This window comes from Haplochromis burtoni, unplaced genomic scaffold (genome assembly GCF_018398535.1).
Source record: "Haplochromis burtoni strain Fernald_Lab_line unplaced genomic scaffold, NCSU_Asbu1 Contig_279, whole genome shotgun sequence".
In the NCBI taxonomy this organism is placed as follows: Eukaryota; Metazoa; Chordata; class Actinopteri; order Cichliformes; family Cichlidae; genus Haplochromis; species Haplochromis burtoni.
Window position 1 is genome coordinate 550780 of NW_024582640.1, and position 17533 is coordinate 568312.

General features: G+C 39.3%; 1 protein-coding gene across 1 annotated transcript in view; it reads left to right on the forward strand.

Annotated features, from left to right (window-relative positions):
• Positions 1-2401: 2401 nt before the first annotated feature.
• The window catches only part of chrnb1l (cholinergic receptor, nicotinic, beta 1 (muscle) like), a 16885-nt gene continuing 1753 nt past the window's right edge, over positions 2402-17533 (forward strand). Inside the window, exons 1-9 of the mRNA XM_005940217.2 lie at positions 2402-2836; positions 6798-6931; positions 8402-8446; positions 8821-8930; positions 9285-9393; positions 9511-9658; positions 10065-10250; positions 10827-11050; positions 12424-12602. Of these exons, the coding sequence (XP_005940279.2) occupies positions 2737-2836; positions 6798-6931; positions 8402-8446; positions 8821-8930; positions 9285-9393; positions 9511-9658; positions 10065-10250; positions 10827-11050; positions 12424-12602 (1235 nt within the window). The 5' untranslated portion in view covers positions 2402-2736. The remainder of the gene's footprint in view (positions 2837-6797; positions 6932-8401; positions 8447-8820; positions 8931-9284; positions 9394-9510; positions 9659-10064; positions 10251-10826; positions 11051-12423; positions 12603-17533) is intronic.

The window sequence follows — 17533 nt, forward strand, 5'->3', positions numbered from 1 at the left end:
TGTTCTCAGAATGCTATCACCTGCCCACCCTGCTATTAATATCCCCACATGTTGGCACTGGTCACCGGACACTACTGCATGGGCTTCCCTGTTATTTCTCTATGTAAATACACTCTCTCACTGAGATCTATTAGCGCAAGTATTTGGGGGCTGAAATTCTGCCAGTCCACGGCAGCCCACCTTGGCGACAGCACTGATAGCCCCTCAGTATTATAGACCACCATATGTGACGTTATCGCTACACTAGTGGTTGAATTGCACTTGTTCCCTTTCCCGTCTAACACATAACCTTCTATGAAAGAGTAGCTTTGAGAAGCCAGGCTGCACAAAAACAAACACAGAGGTCATTCTGAATGATGTATTCACGCTGAGAATGGCAGCTCAGAGGAGGTCAAGTCAGAGGCATTTTCCCCTCACTTAAGTCTCAATCTGCTGTTGATTTATAGTTTTATGTTTTCACACTGGAAAGGCTCACCAGCATGAGGGAGAGAGGATGGAATGACCCAACCGAGAGGAGAGAAATTTAAAGGCAGAGACAGAGAGTAGGGGATGGAGGAAAGATGAACTTTATGAGGCTTGAAATATAGACATCAGCTTCGTAAAAAGCAACACGAAGGATCAGAGATAGAGCAGAATCCGGAGTTCACTCGGGGGCCTTTGCTTCATCGATCATTACGCTTGTAGTCCTCGCAGCCCTCTATGGCAAAAAACATCCATCTCCATTTTTATACTTTCATCCACATCTTTTCTTGCCTCGAGCTCACATCAAACTCAGAATCAGCAATGCTGAGGTGCTTTTTACTAAGACCTCTCCATCAGTATTGGCATCACCTCCCTGCTCCTGCCAAGAAGTTTGGTAATTCTAGATTTCATCACGCCACAGTATCTGTGAAGCAGAGCCTTTCATTTTCAGCTCCTTAAATCACAGTGTGACTAAAGCCATAGTTTTTATAGGAATTTGTACCTAAAGAACAGACAAACCCCATCACTTGTGCTGTTTAGAAAGATTCTCAAAACAAGTTTATTTCATAATTTAATCAATTTAGGTTTCTTTTACCAGAACATCAACATTGTTTTAAATAGTAAAAAAAAAAATTATTTCACTATTTCTATGAACATAAATATAAATAAACATAACATTAACTGATGGAGGTCACAAAGTCAAACCCAGTCTACAATCCCTGCAGATCAGGTGATACTGTTCTACGCACCCAACTTTGCAAATCTCATATATTGTAGGGATTAAACTTTAGCCTGTCTATGGTTGCTGTGACACTGCAAGTTGCTTTGCAGCCCCCCTCCACTCCTGCTCTTCCTCTTCATGTTGTAGCTGACTTAATCAGTGTCAAATCTGTGAATGCCTGCTTTTGTCTGTATCTCTGTGCCACTTCCTTCCTTCTGTGTGGAGATGACCTTTCTAAATGTTGATGGGTTTGTACGCCATGTCACGCAAAAAAACGTTGACGCACATGGAAATAACAATCGTCTTTGACAGGCACGGCCTTGAAATATTGTTTTGGTTTAAAATCATTTTTTTATTTTTAAATTGCATAATTGATTTTGCTACTTTTGATTTGTAGAAAAATCAGACAATAAATTCAGTGTTTGTGGTGGTTCGTCGCTGTCTCTCTCTTTATATTCAGGATTACTCAAAAAATGGTGGATCTGCGTAAAAGATGGGCTTGGAAGGATTCTATATCAATGCAAGGACACAGAGACAATATTAAGCTGAAATTAAAAACACTGACCTTCTGGATCCTGGGGCTCAGTTCCTGCATGATATGGATGAAGTTTTGAGTCTTGGTGGATATAAACTGCTCTTATTGGTGTCACACCACTAGGGGGCAGCAGCTGGGAAGTCAAAATTCCACACATAGTGCCTTTAAATCACTGCATTTTCCCCCCAGGATACTTTTGCACACCTGTTTAAAGGACATAAAATAAAACTTTGATGACAAGCTATTCCTGTAAAACTAATGAGCTTAATAATTTTTTATTGTCAACCTTTTCAGAAAACTGCTTAATATTTGAAAACCAATTTAACTCAGGGATATAACAGCCAGATGATGCCACACACAGCACAGTGCAATGGGTATGACTGCAACAACCCCTAAGGAGGGAGGCTGAAAATGAATATTTAAAGCCTTGAAGGAGGTAGAGAAGATTTCATTTACCAGGGAAGATGAATAGCTGAAGGGATCAAGCAGGCATTAAAAGTTAAGAGAGCCAGAGAAGCCACCTACAGCATGACCCACGTCAGCTTTACAGCACCCCCAATCATCCTTCGCCTACCGACAACCCCCCAATCAACTTCCCAAAAATATCTCCATTGTCATAACCCACAGCACATAGCCATACCACCCCCTCCACTTCCTCTTACTCCCACACACAATCCCCGCAGTGCTAACCTCAGATTGGTGAGCACCAACAGGTGCCTGCCCCTCAGAGTTCCTAGTACAAGCGCACCCCCCCAGCACATCCATCCAATCAGGTCATGGTTTCACCCAGAGAGTCATGGCCACAAAAGAGACGAAAGGACAGGAGACAGGGTCGTTAGCTGAAGAGCGTGTGCCGTTCGGGGTGTTAACTAGCTGTAACCCAGCTGGAGCAGCGCACTGATTTTCCTGAGCTTTTAGGGGGTGACCATTCATCTTGTATCCAGGTGAAGGTGGGACGTGACTGGCTGTGGCCGCTAGAAGAGCCTTTGGTTGGCTAACAAAGAGTCCAGAAGATGATATGATTGCCATTATTGGACAAATGAAGATGTACCTGAGCACTAGCATGAGGATGAATACCTTTCTCTTCGTGTGTGGCTGCCTTTGCCTTACTTTCACTGGTAAGGACGTATTTAGGAATGCCAGTGTGTGACACTAGTTTTCATGGTTTGAGGATGTTTAAAAATAGATTTTAAAATGAATCATGCTAAGCTGATTAAATGTCGCATAATCTGGCCACATAAATCTGGCTAATGAGCATTCCTGGAACTAATAGCAGCATGTTTACTAATAAGTATTTTCAGAAGAGAGACATGATGTTTCTCTTCCATCTAAATCAAAACCTACATAGTGAAATGTTCATTATACTAAAAAAAAACAAAGGAACAACATAAAAAAATGGAAAACTGCCGTTAACTTTTAACTTCAACTAAAAGCAAACAACCATGGTTGCTGGTGACCTGCGGTGCAGTGTTCCTATTCGTCTATGTGTCCTAACTGCTAACTATTTCCTGGTGGGATCGAAGGGAATCTGTTTTCATGTGGAGGAATCGAGGCATAATTTGAATCAGACAGCTCCAGTCAAATCAGATAACACACAAGTATCTCACATCCACAACTTCACCCTGTCACTCCAGTTAAATTGCTATTGATTCCATCTCCTGTTTTTTTTCTTGATGTTCTTTTTGTAATTCCCCCATTTTTTGAGTGGGAAAGGCTAGGCATTAAAATCATGATTAAAATTGATTTAACCAGGTTCAGCTCAAGGTCAGTTTCATTTATATAGTGCCAATTCACAGCAGCAGTTCCCTCAAGGCGCTTCCTATAGTAAGGTAAAGACCCTACAATAACCTTGACCTCCTGACACCATAATGTGAGTGAAAAGCAAAAGAAATAAATGAATGACAAAAAAAAAGCTGCACAGGTGAATTCCACCATGATTGTGGCCATTTCTTGACCTTTTGTCATACAGCCAGTGAGAATTTACAGGTATGTTTCACCAGCGATAAAACTGCAGTCCCAGGGGAACAAAGCCTGTATTTTATGTCCTTCCACAGATGTTGTCCACTTGAAAACAAGAGTGGCCTCCTTCTTCTCCTCTGGAACATATAATGAATCACATTAACACATCATTGTTCGTTAATCAGAATCTAATTTTGTCCCCGATGGAGCTGGTATCTCAGCCATCCCTTTGATCCTATTCCCTTACTACATATCAATTACATTAGCTCAGTCACCTTTGCTACCCATCGTACACCACCAGCACCTGCCCTGCCTCTCCTGCGTGTCCCGTCTGTCCTCTGTCTTTGCCACATGCTGTTTAATCGCATATTTGGAAAGAAAGAGTCCCTAATGCTGAGCTTTCTGTGATACATGACTTCTAAGACATTGTCTTTTTAAAATATTATAACTTGACAGAGATTAAATGACAATAATAATAATAATAATAATGTCTAAGTACAATTCTACTGATGCAGTTAATTTACAGTACTGCACAAATGTTTTGAGCCGCCCCTAATTTCTTTATATTTTTGCTTTCAAGAACCAAACCTATGAAAACTTTATTTTTTGCATATCTTCTCCTTTCTAGTGGAAAGTTTAACATGGTTTTATCTGTGTTTCTTTTGGTTTGGTTTGTTTTTTCCCTCAGAACAATTCTTTTGGCATTTAAGAAACTGATGTTGATTAATATTTCTTCATGTTTATCATAATTGTCTCCTCATGGACACAAGCTAAGAACAAAACAGCTTTGGGTTGAGCGAAATCTCTTTTATGTGTGTTAATCTGACACATGCATTCATGTCTTGGTTTGAGCTCCAGCATAGGCTGATTTCCAGTTTTCAAATATCCTTTCTTTTCAACAGATGTTGGATACAGTATAACAGTATGACAGTAAATAAATTAAGGTGATTACAAATTTTAATTTATGCCTCGGTTCATTAAGTATACAGTATTTGTAAAACTTGTGTAATGTGTTTGTATAATGACATTATAGATTTCATTACTAATTTAGGTGCCTGGGCACAAGTATACAAGAAGTACACATCATGACATGCATATACAAATCAAGATCCTACATCTTCAGCTTAGATTTGCGTTGACAGTTTTAGACACTTTCTGCAAACTTTACCTGGAGATCTGTGACGGCATTGAAATGTTTGAACAAATCAATGCATTTCTTTTAGTTAGTTAGTTAGTTTTAAGCCGTGCCATAGCTGTTCTGTCCTACACATTATTGAAAAGAACAACACAAGTAGAAGGATGGATTTCCTAAAAAGCATAGTTAAAAATATGATTGTCATGGTCCTGGGTCTCTGACCTAGCGTTTGTGCTGCCTACCTGTGGAGTCTATCATGTCTTGTTATGTATGCTCAGTTCTGTCCCTCGCTCTCTTGCCGTCACTCTGTGTCTCCATGTCTTGTCTTGCTCCCTCGTTCCCCAGTTCCCTGTAGTTAGTCAGTCTGAATCTCAGTGTGTGTTTCTCACGCTTCCTGTTTTATTTTGACAGTGTGCTTCATCCTCATGAAGTAAAACTGATGGTTTATGGTTTGCTTCACTCGCCTGTTAGATTATTATCCAGCTGTGTTTCCCAGGTGTTTCCACTCTGCCTTGATTCCCTGTGTTTATCCTGTCTGCATTTCCTTGTGTGTTTTGTCGTGCTCTCCCTCATTCCCTGGCTGTGTGTTCTGCCTGTGTGTTAGTTTGACTCCTAGCATATTCCCGGTTTAAGTTTGTATTCTGTAATTCCAGCAATAAAGTTGTGTTTTGGGGCCTATCCTGCCTTATCTCACACTGCTGTTATGTCTTTTGCCCCTTTATAATCATAAACTTTAGATCTATCACTTTTATTTGCTCATGTAAATCGACCATATCTCACAAATGCAGTATTGATATTCAGAATAATTGTAAATTCTAACCAATAATAATAAGTAGCCTGCTGATACGTGTTTGAGTATGAACAACATAACAGAGCAGCGGTCTGTCCACAATATAGATTAGATGATATTTTTAGCGTAGCTAATCTCAGTGGGAACTGAACCTCAAACCACTGCAGGCCTGACTCAGTGATTCCTGAAGAGCAAACATGCTGTGGTTTGGTGTCAGTGACTCAAATCCACAAATCAACATGTGACTTGCTTGTGTTGAACTTTATCTCACTCGCATACACTAAGAATTGTTCAAGCCTTTCGCTTGTTTTTTAGTCAATTAAACCTTACTTCTATAGCACCTTTGAACATGCCAAAAGTATGCAAGTGACTCACAATCTAACAAACGTAAAACTTTTAAGTGGTAATAGATCTAAGGTCAATGTTTTATTTTAATTTGTAATAAAATAGGCTATACAACATTTACATGCATTTATAGACATTATACTAATTCCCAGCTCTGCTGTTTTGTAAGATTCACAGTTGAAACTAGTGGATGAGAGACAGAGCTGTTGGCTCACAGAGATCACTTAAACACACACTGACATCATTATTTGAGACTTGTCCAGGTTTGATATGAGGATCTATCACTGTAGTTATGTGACAGAACAGAATGATAACTTTAGAACATAGATGAAAAAGTCCGGTCATCTTCTTCTAATGTAAAGTAAAGAGCTCAGATTTCTGCATCTTCTGCTTGCTAATACTAGAGTAAAACACAAATCTGGAAGACGCAAAAACATGGATGAGGCATTTCTAATTTTCTACAACTATGTAACTGTAGTAGCCTGCACAGTTACTACAGTCGCATAGTTAAATATGAAACAACAGGCCTGATGACGGACTCTTTAAGGGCATTGGTGAGATAACTGCCATCTATGCCACTGCAGAATTTTCATTTGTGACTCCAGTGCCATTTCTTTTTTTGTGATTTCATGTATAAAATGCAAAATTTCACATTGAAAGATCTATTTGTTTTATAGGATCTCTAAGGCCTTGCTGTCTCTCTTTATTTTACCACTTCTTCCCTTCACCAGATTTTCATCCTTCCTTTTTCTTTGTTGCGTTTTTGTTCTTAATATCACTGCTGTTCCTTTTTTTTTTTTATCATTTTCTCTTCATTATACTATGTGTCTGCATTCATGCCTTCATGCAGGAGCCTCTGAAACAGAGAGAAGGCTTCATCAGAAGCTATTTGAAAACTACAACATGAAAGTGAGACCAGCTCGTTACTGGGAGGATAAGGTGACGGTGCGGGTGGGGATGACCCTCTCTCAGCTTGTCAGCTTGGTAAATGAACAATGTAAACAATGCGCAAATATGCCCTCAGACATGCAAACAAAATATTCTACATCCTACCAGTTAAGGATTCCGGATAGGGCTGGCTTTATATGTACCAGGTTAAACTGAATTTTTAGCTATTTCAAATCTAAAAATGTTGCAGCACAATAAATGAAATGCCAAATCCCTTTCTCAATCTGCAACAAGACTATCCAAACTTACTTGGCCCTACGTGATCTCTCAAATGAAGAAATCACTTAAATGGAAACTCTGACAAAATGAAGTAAGCTAAAAGATCTCAAACAGCAGCACAACATGCCAGGATCTAATGAAACCATTGACATACAAAGTCATTGACATCAAAGCCATTTCTAATTGGTTGGCCTAACAAAATTACTCCAAGACCATACTGACAACTCATCAAAGAGATCACAAAAGAACCCAGAACAGTATCTAAACACCTGCAGGCCTTACTTGTCATATTTAAGTTTAGTGTTCATGTTTCAACAATAGGAAAGTGAATGAGCAAAAATTGGCATCCAGGGAGAGTTCTGAGGCGACAACAACCACTGCTGACCAAAAACAACAACAACAACAACACCACAGGCTCATCTCACATTCTCCTTGAAACATATTTTCTGTAGACTGACGAGACAAAAATGGAACTTGAAGGTCTGAGTCTAGTTACATCTGTTGTAAGATTAACAGAATTCATGAAAAGAATCGTACCAATAGTCAAACATGGTAGTGGTAAAGTGATGGTCCAGGGCTGCTTCAGGGCTTGGGTGACTTGCTGTAATTGGTGGAACAATGTCCAATGCTAAAGCATATTTGAGGATAATGATCCAGAATACATCCAAGTCCAACTCTGACTGGCTCAAAGAAAGCAGTCTGAACTTATTTCCAATTAAGATGCTTTTGAAAGACTTTAAACTTGCCATGCATTGTTTGAAAACCCTCTGCTGTGGCCAAATCAAAACAATTCTGCAAAGAAGAGTGGTTTAAATTTCTACACAGTGTTGCGAAAGACTCTTTGCCAGTTATCACAAACGCTTGATTGCTGTTCATGCTGCTGAGGAGGGCATAACCAGTAATTAGATTTAAGGGGCAATTTCTTTTCTTTACATAGCACCAGGTAAAACTACAATTTGTATTTATTTTCTTTATCTAATAATATAATTATTTTAATGATTTGAAATATGTAACTGTGAAAAAAAATATGCTAAAGAAAGGAAGGAAACAATTACTTCATAGCATTGTATGCTTCTACACCATGTCTAAAATACATTCCCACTCTATCTTTTACCTAAAATGTAATTTGATTGCTGAGTTTGAATAGAACCAGGAGCACACTCATCTGTCTCGATTAGTTTCAATAGAGGAGGTCTGAAAGTAATGGTACTGTCATACACAACAAGATATGGTGGCATCACTAATGTACGTACGTCCACCCCTCTCCCTGTTATTATCCCACTGCAGAATGAGAAGAACGGCGAGATGACGACTAACGTGTTCATGAATCTGGTATGAGCATGAAAACATTCATCTTCATTAGTGAGCCTTGCTCTGACGCCTCTCTCCTGTGCTCCTTCGCTCTGCCCTCAAACGGACTTGTCACTTTTCATAACTACAAATTATTTCATGTTTTATCTCTCTTTTTCTCTGACTCACTGTCTCAGTTCACTCCCTCGCCCTCGCTGATTAGTTTTCAGGATGGCTGCTCTGTTTGTGACAGTATGTGTGCTTGATTGTGAATGTTTATGTCAGTGGGATTAAATGACTTGCCAAACGCTGGAGAATCAAAGATGGGAATGACAGGGACATCACCTGTTGTCTGTTCGGCTGTTTACTCTTTTTCGTGATTCACTTTGCCTTTCTCCTTTTGTTCATCCCTGCAGGAATGGACAGACTACAGGCTGTCCTGGAACCCAGCTGAATATGACGACATTAATGTTCTGAGAATTCCTCCCAACAAGGTGTGGCGACCTGACATCTACCTCATAAACAAGTGAGTGTCCTGACTGCACTCACACTTACAACATCTTGCATCATGACTAACAGAGTGCCTGCCCTAAAGACGAGGTTGGTCCACCACATTTGGCCAAGACTTAGAATATCTCAAGTAGTGAGTAGTACTGCCAATTCATGTTTCTTCTTGGATGATTTATAATAAGTTCAATGATCCCCTGACTTCCTGTCAAGATGAACTTTTTAATTTGTCTATTTGGATTATAATCAAACCAATCATAGTATTTGTTTGGACACGCCACATCGTGTCAGATTGATCAGCACCAACATTTGTTTGATGCTGTGATAGGATAGATACTTTGCCTCAATAAATGTCATATTTCTCTTCCTTCAGTAATGACGGGCAGTTTGATGTGGCTCTGTACGTCAACGTCTTGGTTTACAGTGACGGCACTGTTAACTGGCTTCCACCCGCCATCTACCGCAGTTCCTGCTCTATAGAGGTACAGTCTAAGCTCGTTTCCATTGAAACAGTACCAGTGCATAGACGGTTCCTCCTTGGAGCTTTTTTGAGAGTCATCTTCAAAATGATATGTTGACTTTCATTTAACAATCTATAGGTGGCGTACTTCCCATTTGACTGGCAAAACTGCAGCATGATTTTCCGCTCGTACACCTATGATTCCTCTGAGGTTGACCTGCAATACTTTCTGGATGATGACGGCAAAGAGATCCAAGAGATTGTAATAGATGAGAACGCTTTCACTGGTTGGTGCACGTAGTGATGCTTTTCAGTATTTGTCCTGTTTTTGTGAACCTTTACGTCAGGGGTGTCGAACTCCAGGCCTCGAGGGCTGGTGTCCTGCAGATTTTAGATCTCCCCCTGGGTCAACACACCTGAATCACATGATGAGTTTATTTCTAGGCCTCTGGAGAAATTCAAGACATGTTGAGGAGGTCATTTAACCATTTGAATCAGCTGTGTTGGATCAAGGACACATCTAAAACCTGCAGGACACCGGCCCTCGAGGCCTGGAGTTTGACACCTGTGCTTTACGTGTTCTGTACGTACATTTTTTTAAGTGGCTTCATTTTTTATTTACCAGACTGTGTCTGATTTAGAATAAATCCTCTTTACATTTAACTTCTTCTCCTTGCGCCTCACCTTGGACAGAGAATGGTGAATGGGCCATTTGTCACAAACCAACAAGAAAGAACGTTAAGGAGGACCTGTATGAGGACATCACCTTCTATCTCATCATAGAGAGGAAGCCTCTTTTCTACATCATCAACATCATTGTGCCCTGTATCCTCACCAGCGTGTTGGCTATATTTGTCTTCTACCTGCCTCCTGGAGCAGGTCAGCACATGTGACATGTTGTGACATTATGACTACACATCATTGCCAAGAGCAAGCATAGGAAGTGAAACAGTGCCTAATCTCATGACAACAAGCATGTGTCTAATTTGAGCTGCTCTGTAAGTCAGGGCGACCTTTAAAGAACTGTATTGATCTACAATACATTGAAGGTGAATGATGGATCACTGTTATTAACTGTCGTTTTGCAGACACATTTCATAATAATGCTTCACTGCCAATGAAAAAACAAACAAAACAGCAGAACATATTCAACGGAAAGCTTCAGGGTTTTTACAAGTGTATAACAAACCTAGCAGGCTGCTCGGCCTAAGATACCACTGACTAAAAGATAGCAGTTTGATATAGTACCTCAGTGTATAACCAGATTAGAGCCAATTGCTAAACCCTGAAATTGATGGAAATCAGCCTGAGTCTGATAAATATCAGCAAGTCTCTTGATAGCAAGTTCCTTAATGTCTTGAATTCTGCTCTTGTTAGTATAACACTGTCTATAGACAAAATGTTTTCTACCTTACTGTCATAATTAATTTGTCAACTTGTCCCTTTTCTTTGCAGGAGAGAAAATGACTCTTTCCATTTCCGTCCTCATTGCTCTGACTGTCTTCATGTTGCTGCTGGCTGACAGGGTCCCAGAGACTTCCCTTGGCATCCCAATTATTGTCAACTACGTCATGTTCACTATGATTTTGGTGACCTTCTCTGTCATCCTAAGTGTGGTAGTCCTCAACCTGCATCACCGAACACCCAGCACACACATCATGCCAAGCTGGGTCCGAAAGGTATTTAATAATCATCTAAAATGTTTATGTAAGAATTTGAAATCATGGATCACATATAAATTTTTTTATGAATATACTTAAACTTTGAGGATATCATAAAGGTTACTTTATATGTAATTTAACTGTCCTGTGATGTCAGTTTCTCAGGTGCAGCAATATGTTTTGTGTTCCTGACCCAGGGCATGTTTAGTTACGGTCTTACAGGTCATGGTTCAATGAGAATATATTTTTACAAAAAAACGTAAATCATTTTTTTAAAAGTACGCTGGAAAGACCTATATATAAAATATAATAGTTTTTCATGACACCGATTATTAAAAAAACCTCTTTAACATTATTATTTTTTTATGGGATAATAATAACTGTCACCGTATCTGTCTCCCATCTGACAGCACTCATTATGAAATGGGAGAAAATACTGAGTCTCCAGAGACGTTGTAGTACACAATATACTGTAGATCATTTCACACCAGAATGGGTCAATCTGACAGCCAACATAACAGGAGGGTTAAGAAGACTTTGTCTTTATTTTTCTCTAACTGTAAGCTCACATTTACACTGCTGGGCCATCTGTGACTGCCCTAGCCCCGCCCAACCCTAATTTTAGCCAATCAGAATATTTCATTTGTGTTTTTAGCAAATTGTTCTTTCAAGTCTTGCAAACAGACAACAAAAAACAACTTTTCACATTTTCCCCCCAGAAGTAGTTCTTTTGTCTTTCTCCCAAAAAATACTGGGTTAATTTTCCTAAATATGATGCCTTAAACTTTAGAGCGTTAATATTATCAAAAAACGCAGAGGGGTGTATAGTGTTAATTTATTATTATACACATGAAATGTGATTGATAATTAATGAATAAAGGTTCATTATGTTTAACTGCATTACCAGAATAGCAGAACAGCAGAATAAGCAGGTGAGAATTTACTAAACCACGTTCCACAGATTCAATAAAAAGGGTTTTGTGCACATTATAATTCTATAATTTGAAAGTATGTAAGCATATGATAAAAATACAAAGGTCAGTATGAAATTTGGTTGGATAGGACATAAAAATGCACCACTTACAGATGGCAAAAATGGATACGATTGAATGAGTGTTGACATTCAAAGTTAACAATCTAATAGCAATTAGCTTCTGAATTTTTGCTGACTCTTATGATTAGGCACTTTGCAAAAGTGTGTTAAATTAAGTAGTTGTTGATTGTAGTTTGTCTGAATTCATTGTTTGAAAAGTGACATTACATGTAAAGCCACAGAGTAAAACAGATACCTTCTATAAAGTTGTAATTTATGCTTGGGTTAAGTTGGGTCAGCTTGAAACAAAAGTACAAACCTCTGTGAAACCACTGAATTCCTCCATTTGATTTTTCAGGTGTTCATACATTTCCTGCCTAAATACATTGGCATGATGAGGCCAAAACCAGAGGAACCCTTTTTGGAAGAGGAATCTTCTGATGACACACCTATTCAAAGCTACAATGGGCGACAGCCGGGAGGAGAGTATTTCATTCGCAAGATCAACCCTGATCTTGTCTTACCTTGGCGAGGCAGGTATGACAAAGAAAAAAATCAATCTATTAGAGGTGTGACTGTGTCTAAATGAAACTGTATGAGTATCCAAAAATATCTACTTCATTTTCTTCGTATTAATAATTCACAAAAGCTTTGTTCATCTATTTGTAACCTTCCTTGACAATCGCTGAGCCAATCTACTTCAAACTTCTTTGGTTTATTGCCAGGAAACAGCAGTTGGCTTGTTGTCATTTTGATTAGCTCCTCTCAGATCTCAGATTTTGTGCAGAAATCATGTGGATACTGCCTGCTCTGGTGTTTGTGGAAGAAGCTTAACTCTAACCCACATATATATAAATGTACAGGTATGGCTGTAAGGCTCTCTCTGAATCAAAATGTACTGACATTGATCCTCAACCTCAACCCCGACTCCATTCTGACAGCAACCAAAACGTACTTTTGGGAAGAATATGAACATATTTTGATGGGTGTCAGTTAGAATTAATATTTTCTGTTTCCCTGAAAACCAACATTTAAGTGAATTGTTTTTAATATAAGTTTAAAAAAAAGACATATTGCACCAGAATAGGGTTAGGGTTGAATGCCACAGGTTGAGCAAACAAAAAACATCACAACTATAAAGGTGAAACCTTTCCTCAACCCTAAGCTAAATTCTAACTTTAACTATTAAAACAAGTCTTAACCAGCGAATAGGTCTGTGAATGGTTGTGAAAAAAATGAGCGGGCAGTTTTTTTTCAAGGCATTAAATAACTAAGAAATAGAAATAAGTGGAGTTTGTGTTATGCACATCAGCAAAGTTGGTAAGACAGACTCCACACAAAGTTTTCCACTAGCAGAAAACTTTTACAAATATTCATTTTTCTTCAGGCAAAAATGTAACATGTTTGATGGGATTAAATGTATTGGTTTATATCATCAAATAAAGACAGACTGCCAAAAAGTTCTAGCGCCTGTCACGAATATTAAGAACCACAGAGCTGAAGTATTGACCCTGAGGCTAATTCATCCTGATTCAGCCTCTTTCTAAGCTGAGATGTGCAGATCCTGATGGGGAAAGCTATTTCTATTAACATTAATAAAAGCCAGTGTGGGCATGAATCTCCTTTGTAGAGTGTGCCAAAGTGTGAATGTTGGATCTGGTGCCAGATCAGCTATTATAGTAAAGTACACTGTGTGCTGGAGTTGGCAGAGTTATAGCCATCATTGCAGAAGCTCAGAGGATCTGTCAAGGCTGCAACAGTAAACACATCTCCTTGAGCCTTCTGATATCATATCTAATAAGATTGTGTTGAATGTGTTTTTAAGAATTGAATTGTCGTACTAATTCAGAATGTATTGGATGCTTCAAAGGCATGCCTGAAATGCAGAATATATATTCAAATCTCGACAAGTTGGATTATAACGTTATAACAATCTCGTTAAAATGACATTAACGCCATAACCGCATTATGCAGCAAATCTCCGTTAGCGAGTTAGCGCAGATCGCCCTGTGCGTGGGGCTGCACAGCATTAACGTGTTAACAAGCTAACTGCGCTAACACGTTGACGCCGTACAGTCCCACGCACTCGCTAGCAGTGATTTGCTGCGTCAATGCGGTTACGGCGTTAATTTTAACAGCAATAAACATTATATGTTACAGAATCAAAATACAAATTTGTTTTTTTATTGATGCTGCAGGGGTGATATAGGGTATTATTGTAGTATTGTAGGGTTAAACTTACAGCATAAAGCACCTTGAGGCAACTGTTGTTGTGATTTGGTGCTATACAAATGAGTTGAGACTGAGATTCCACTAATCTGGTCCACTTCTGTAGTCCTGACTGAAACATTATAATACCTATTACCACTGATGAACTGCAGAACGTGCAATGATAATCACGGTCAGATGATGAATTTGAGCAAGTTTTGGTAATTATTTTATGTTTTCTGAAATGCATCAACAGTTCAATCCAGATGCTCAGCTTACTGTTTTAATAAAATGACTAGAATGTGCGTGTGCACGTTAAAGCCGTGTCATAATGCAGTTTTAGTGTTGTTCATGTTTTGATTCATACTGTCATTGGTAGTAGTTAAGAATGGGTGAGATAAGCTACTCAAGATAACCAGAAAGAGTGTAGTTGCTTAGAAACATGATGTCTTTATGTTACCTGCTTCATTCTGGCTAATCAGCTGGTACCTTGCCTCATGGGTTTTGCCTCATAACCAGCTTCACAGTCCCATGAATGAGATCTTGTGCTGGACAGCTCTCATCCTGTTCCAAAAGCATCACATTCAGCCCCAGCTAAGCCCCACACCCACATCCACAGTCGCCAGCCACTAAGCCTCTGTTTAGGTTTGGCATTAGGGGGTAATCCCACAGAAAGGAGCTCGAGGGACAGTGAAGAATAGATGAGTGGAAGGGAAAGCTGGTGCTGAGTGATAGAGGCATAGGAGGCTTTTGTCGTGTTAGATGTGGGAGAGATGGTGGCTGTGCTATCATAGAAATACAGACATGATTCATCTATATGTCTGTTGCCTCATCCGGTTCTGTGAAAAATGAGGCAACACACTGTAACTTGATTTCACTTATCAGTTGACTATCAGACTTGTTGCTTATAAGAATTTTTTTGAATAAGAATTTTGTGGATGTTTGGTGATATGAGACAACTTTATACTATTCCAAACTCTGTGTGCTTGTTATAAAGTGCATACATGTTCAAAAGTTGATTCTGTTCATCTGGACGTAGCGTTTTGTGGGAGAAAAGTTTCGTCACTCATCCAAGTGACTTCTTCAGTCTCAGCTGACTGCAGGTTTCCCCAAATCTTATAAACAGCACATTTGCATAATGACTGAAACCAGCCCACTGAAGGAACAATGGGCTGGGAGGTCAGTTCCTTAATCTTAATTATGCAAATTCTCATGACCATTGATCAACAACCACTGATCAATGGCCATGAGTACCATTCACAGAGAGTATACATATGCATACATATATGCATACATGTTCTATTCCCACATCTTGAAGCAAGCATGCAGTTTGGGCAAATTTCTTTTATTTTGTTTTTTATGTTTTTTCCCCTCTAATAAGAGTTAAACTCAATATAGATATATTTACATGATGGTATAGTTACAGTCCCAATGTACAGTACATACATGTGCCTGTGTGTGTTTGTCACAGTGAGGACTCCGTGAATCTGTGGTAATGAATACAAGCTGTGGAATGTGGGTGGCGTGTGGACCACTACTTACCACACACACGCACACACACGCGCACACACGCGCACGCACGCACACACGGATGCATACACCAGCACCAGCCTTCCTATGGGAGTTGATTCATTTTTACTGTCCTATCCATCTGTTGTCATGCTGTCTTTCTGTAACACGTCCTGCTTCCTTACTGACGCCGTCCTCATTCTGGTGCTAGTTATCGACTCTCACACTGAACAACTATAGACCATATACATAGACTGCAGATATGTAGTGATGGTGCCAGTGTGACAGGTGCACTGTGGTGCCCAGCCAGCCTGTTACATGATATGCATCCATGATATCTACATGTTTTCATATAATGAAGAATGAAAACAATGTGAATCTAGTGGGTGCAAAGAAAAGTTGGAGTACAGCGTAACTGTTCTCAAAAGAAAGGTATGAACTCTCTCCACCATTTTCCATCCCCAAATTTAATAAGTGGGATAAAAGGCATGGATACATCACACTCAAATAGAAATGCTTTATTTAATACAAAGGATGTGCAAAATACAGGTGACAATCTTAATTTTATAGACATAGATAGATTGCATAAATCCCTCAAATTTGTCATTTCATAATCTAGTCTTTTGGTTTAATTATGAAGTTTAGTTTGTTACGAAGCAAGTGAGTTACAGAGCAGAAGAAAGAAGAAAGATCCTGCCTGGGTCTCAGTATAATTTGGTGGTTTGACCCTTATGCCGAATGGCTGTAACAGCGGTTTGACTCTTCCCTGGTCCATTTCCTGCATGTTATTCCGTCTGTCTGTTCGACCGTCCTATCACAAAAATAAAAGAGGCCTAATATAAATATAAAGATTGTGTCAGCACATGTGTTTCGCTTCATGGAACAGCTGTGTGAGACAAAGAATGAAGAAGTCAAATGTTACTGCATCACGTAAACGTTAACCCCTCTGCTTGGAGTTTGCTGCTGTCACTCAGTGTTTAGAGGAGCTGCAGGAAGCCTGCCTGGGTCAAGGACACACAAAGACACATTCTGTATGTTATAAAGAGACAAGACAGATGTGTCTAAACAGAGTCATGCTTTGTTTTAGCAGAGATTAACCACGCTGCACAGTGACTCGTGACATACGCAGCATAAATCTCAGGTTTTGAAACATTTATGAGGTTGTTACTACAGTTTTTAACTTCTCACAGAGGACACGTGTCTAAGTGTTTTTGTGACAAACTCGAGCGGCAAGATATCCTCCAGGTTAGAAGGTGCTTTCTTTGCAAAACACATTGTTCTTTGTCTTATACAGTAAGAGGGGTATTGAGTTGAATCTCATATTGTAATTGCTATAATAAATATTAAACCATGCATGGGGTTAGGTTAATTATGGATTCTAAATTGGGACACCAGTCAAAAGCACACAACTCCACCTAGGACATGCTGGGCTGACTGGTTGTGCGTTTATTCAATTTATTTTATATTGGAATCAAAATGGTCCAGATTAGTAGTAGCAACTGTTATGATTGTTGAGATCTACACAGAGCCCAGTCGGTAGTCTGTGTATGTTAAATATGTTGGGAGGATGAGGGTTAATGCTTTGTGCTATAATTACCAAATGTTATCACATTAACATGCTACACGCTTAAGGCTACGTTCACACTGCGTTGATGCGCTTTCGCATGCAGTGTGAACGTAGCCAGCTACGTTCACACTGCAGGCGAAAGCGCATCAAATCCGATTTTTTTGACCCTATGCGACCCATATCC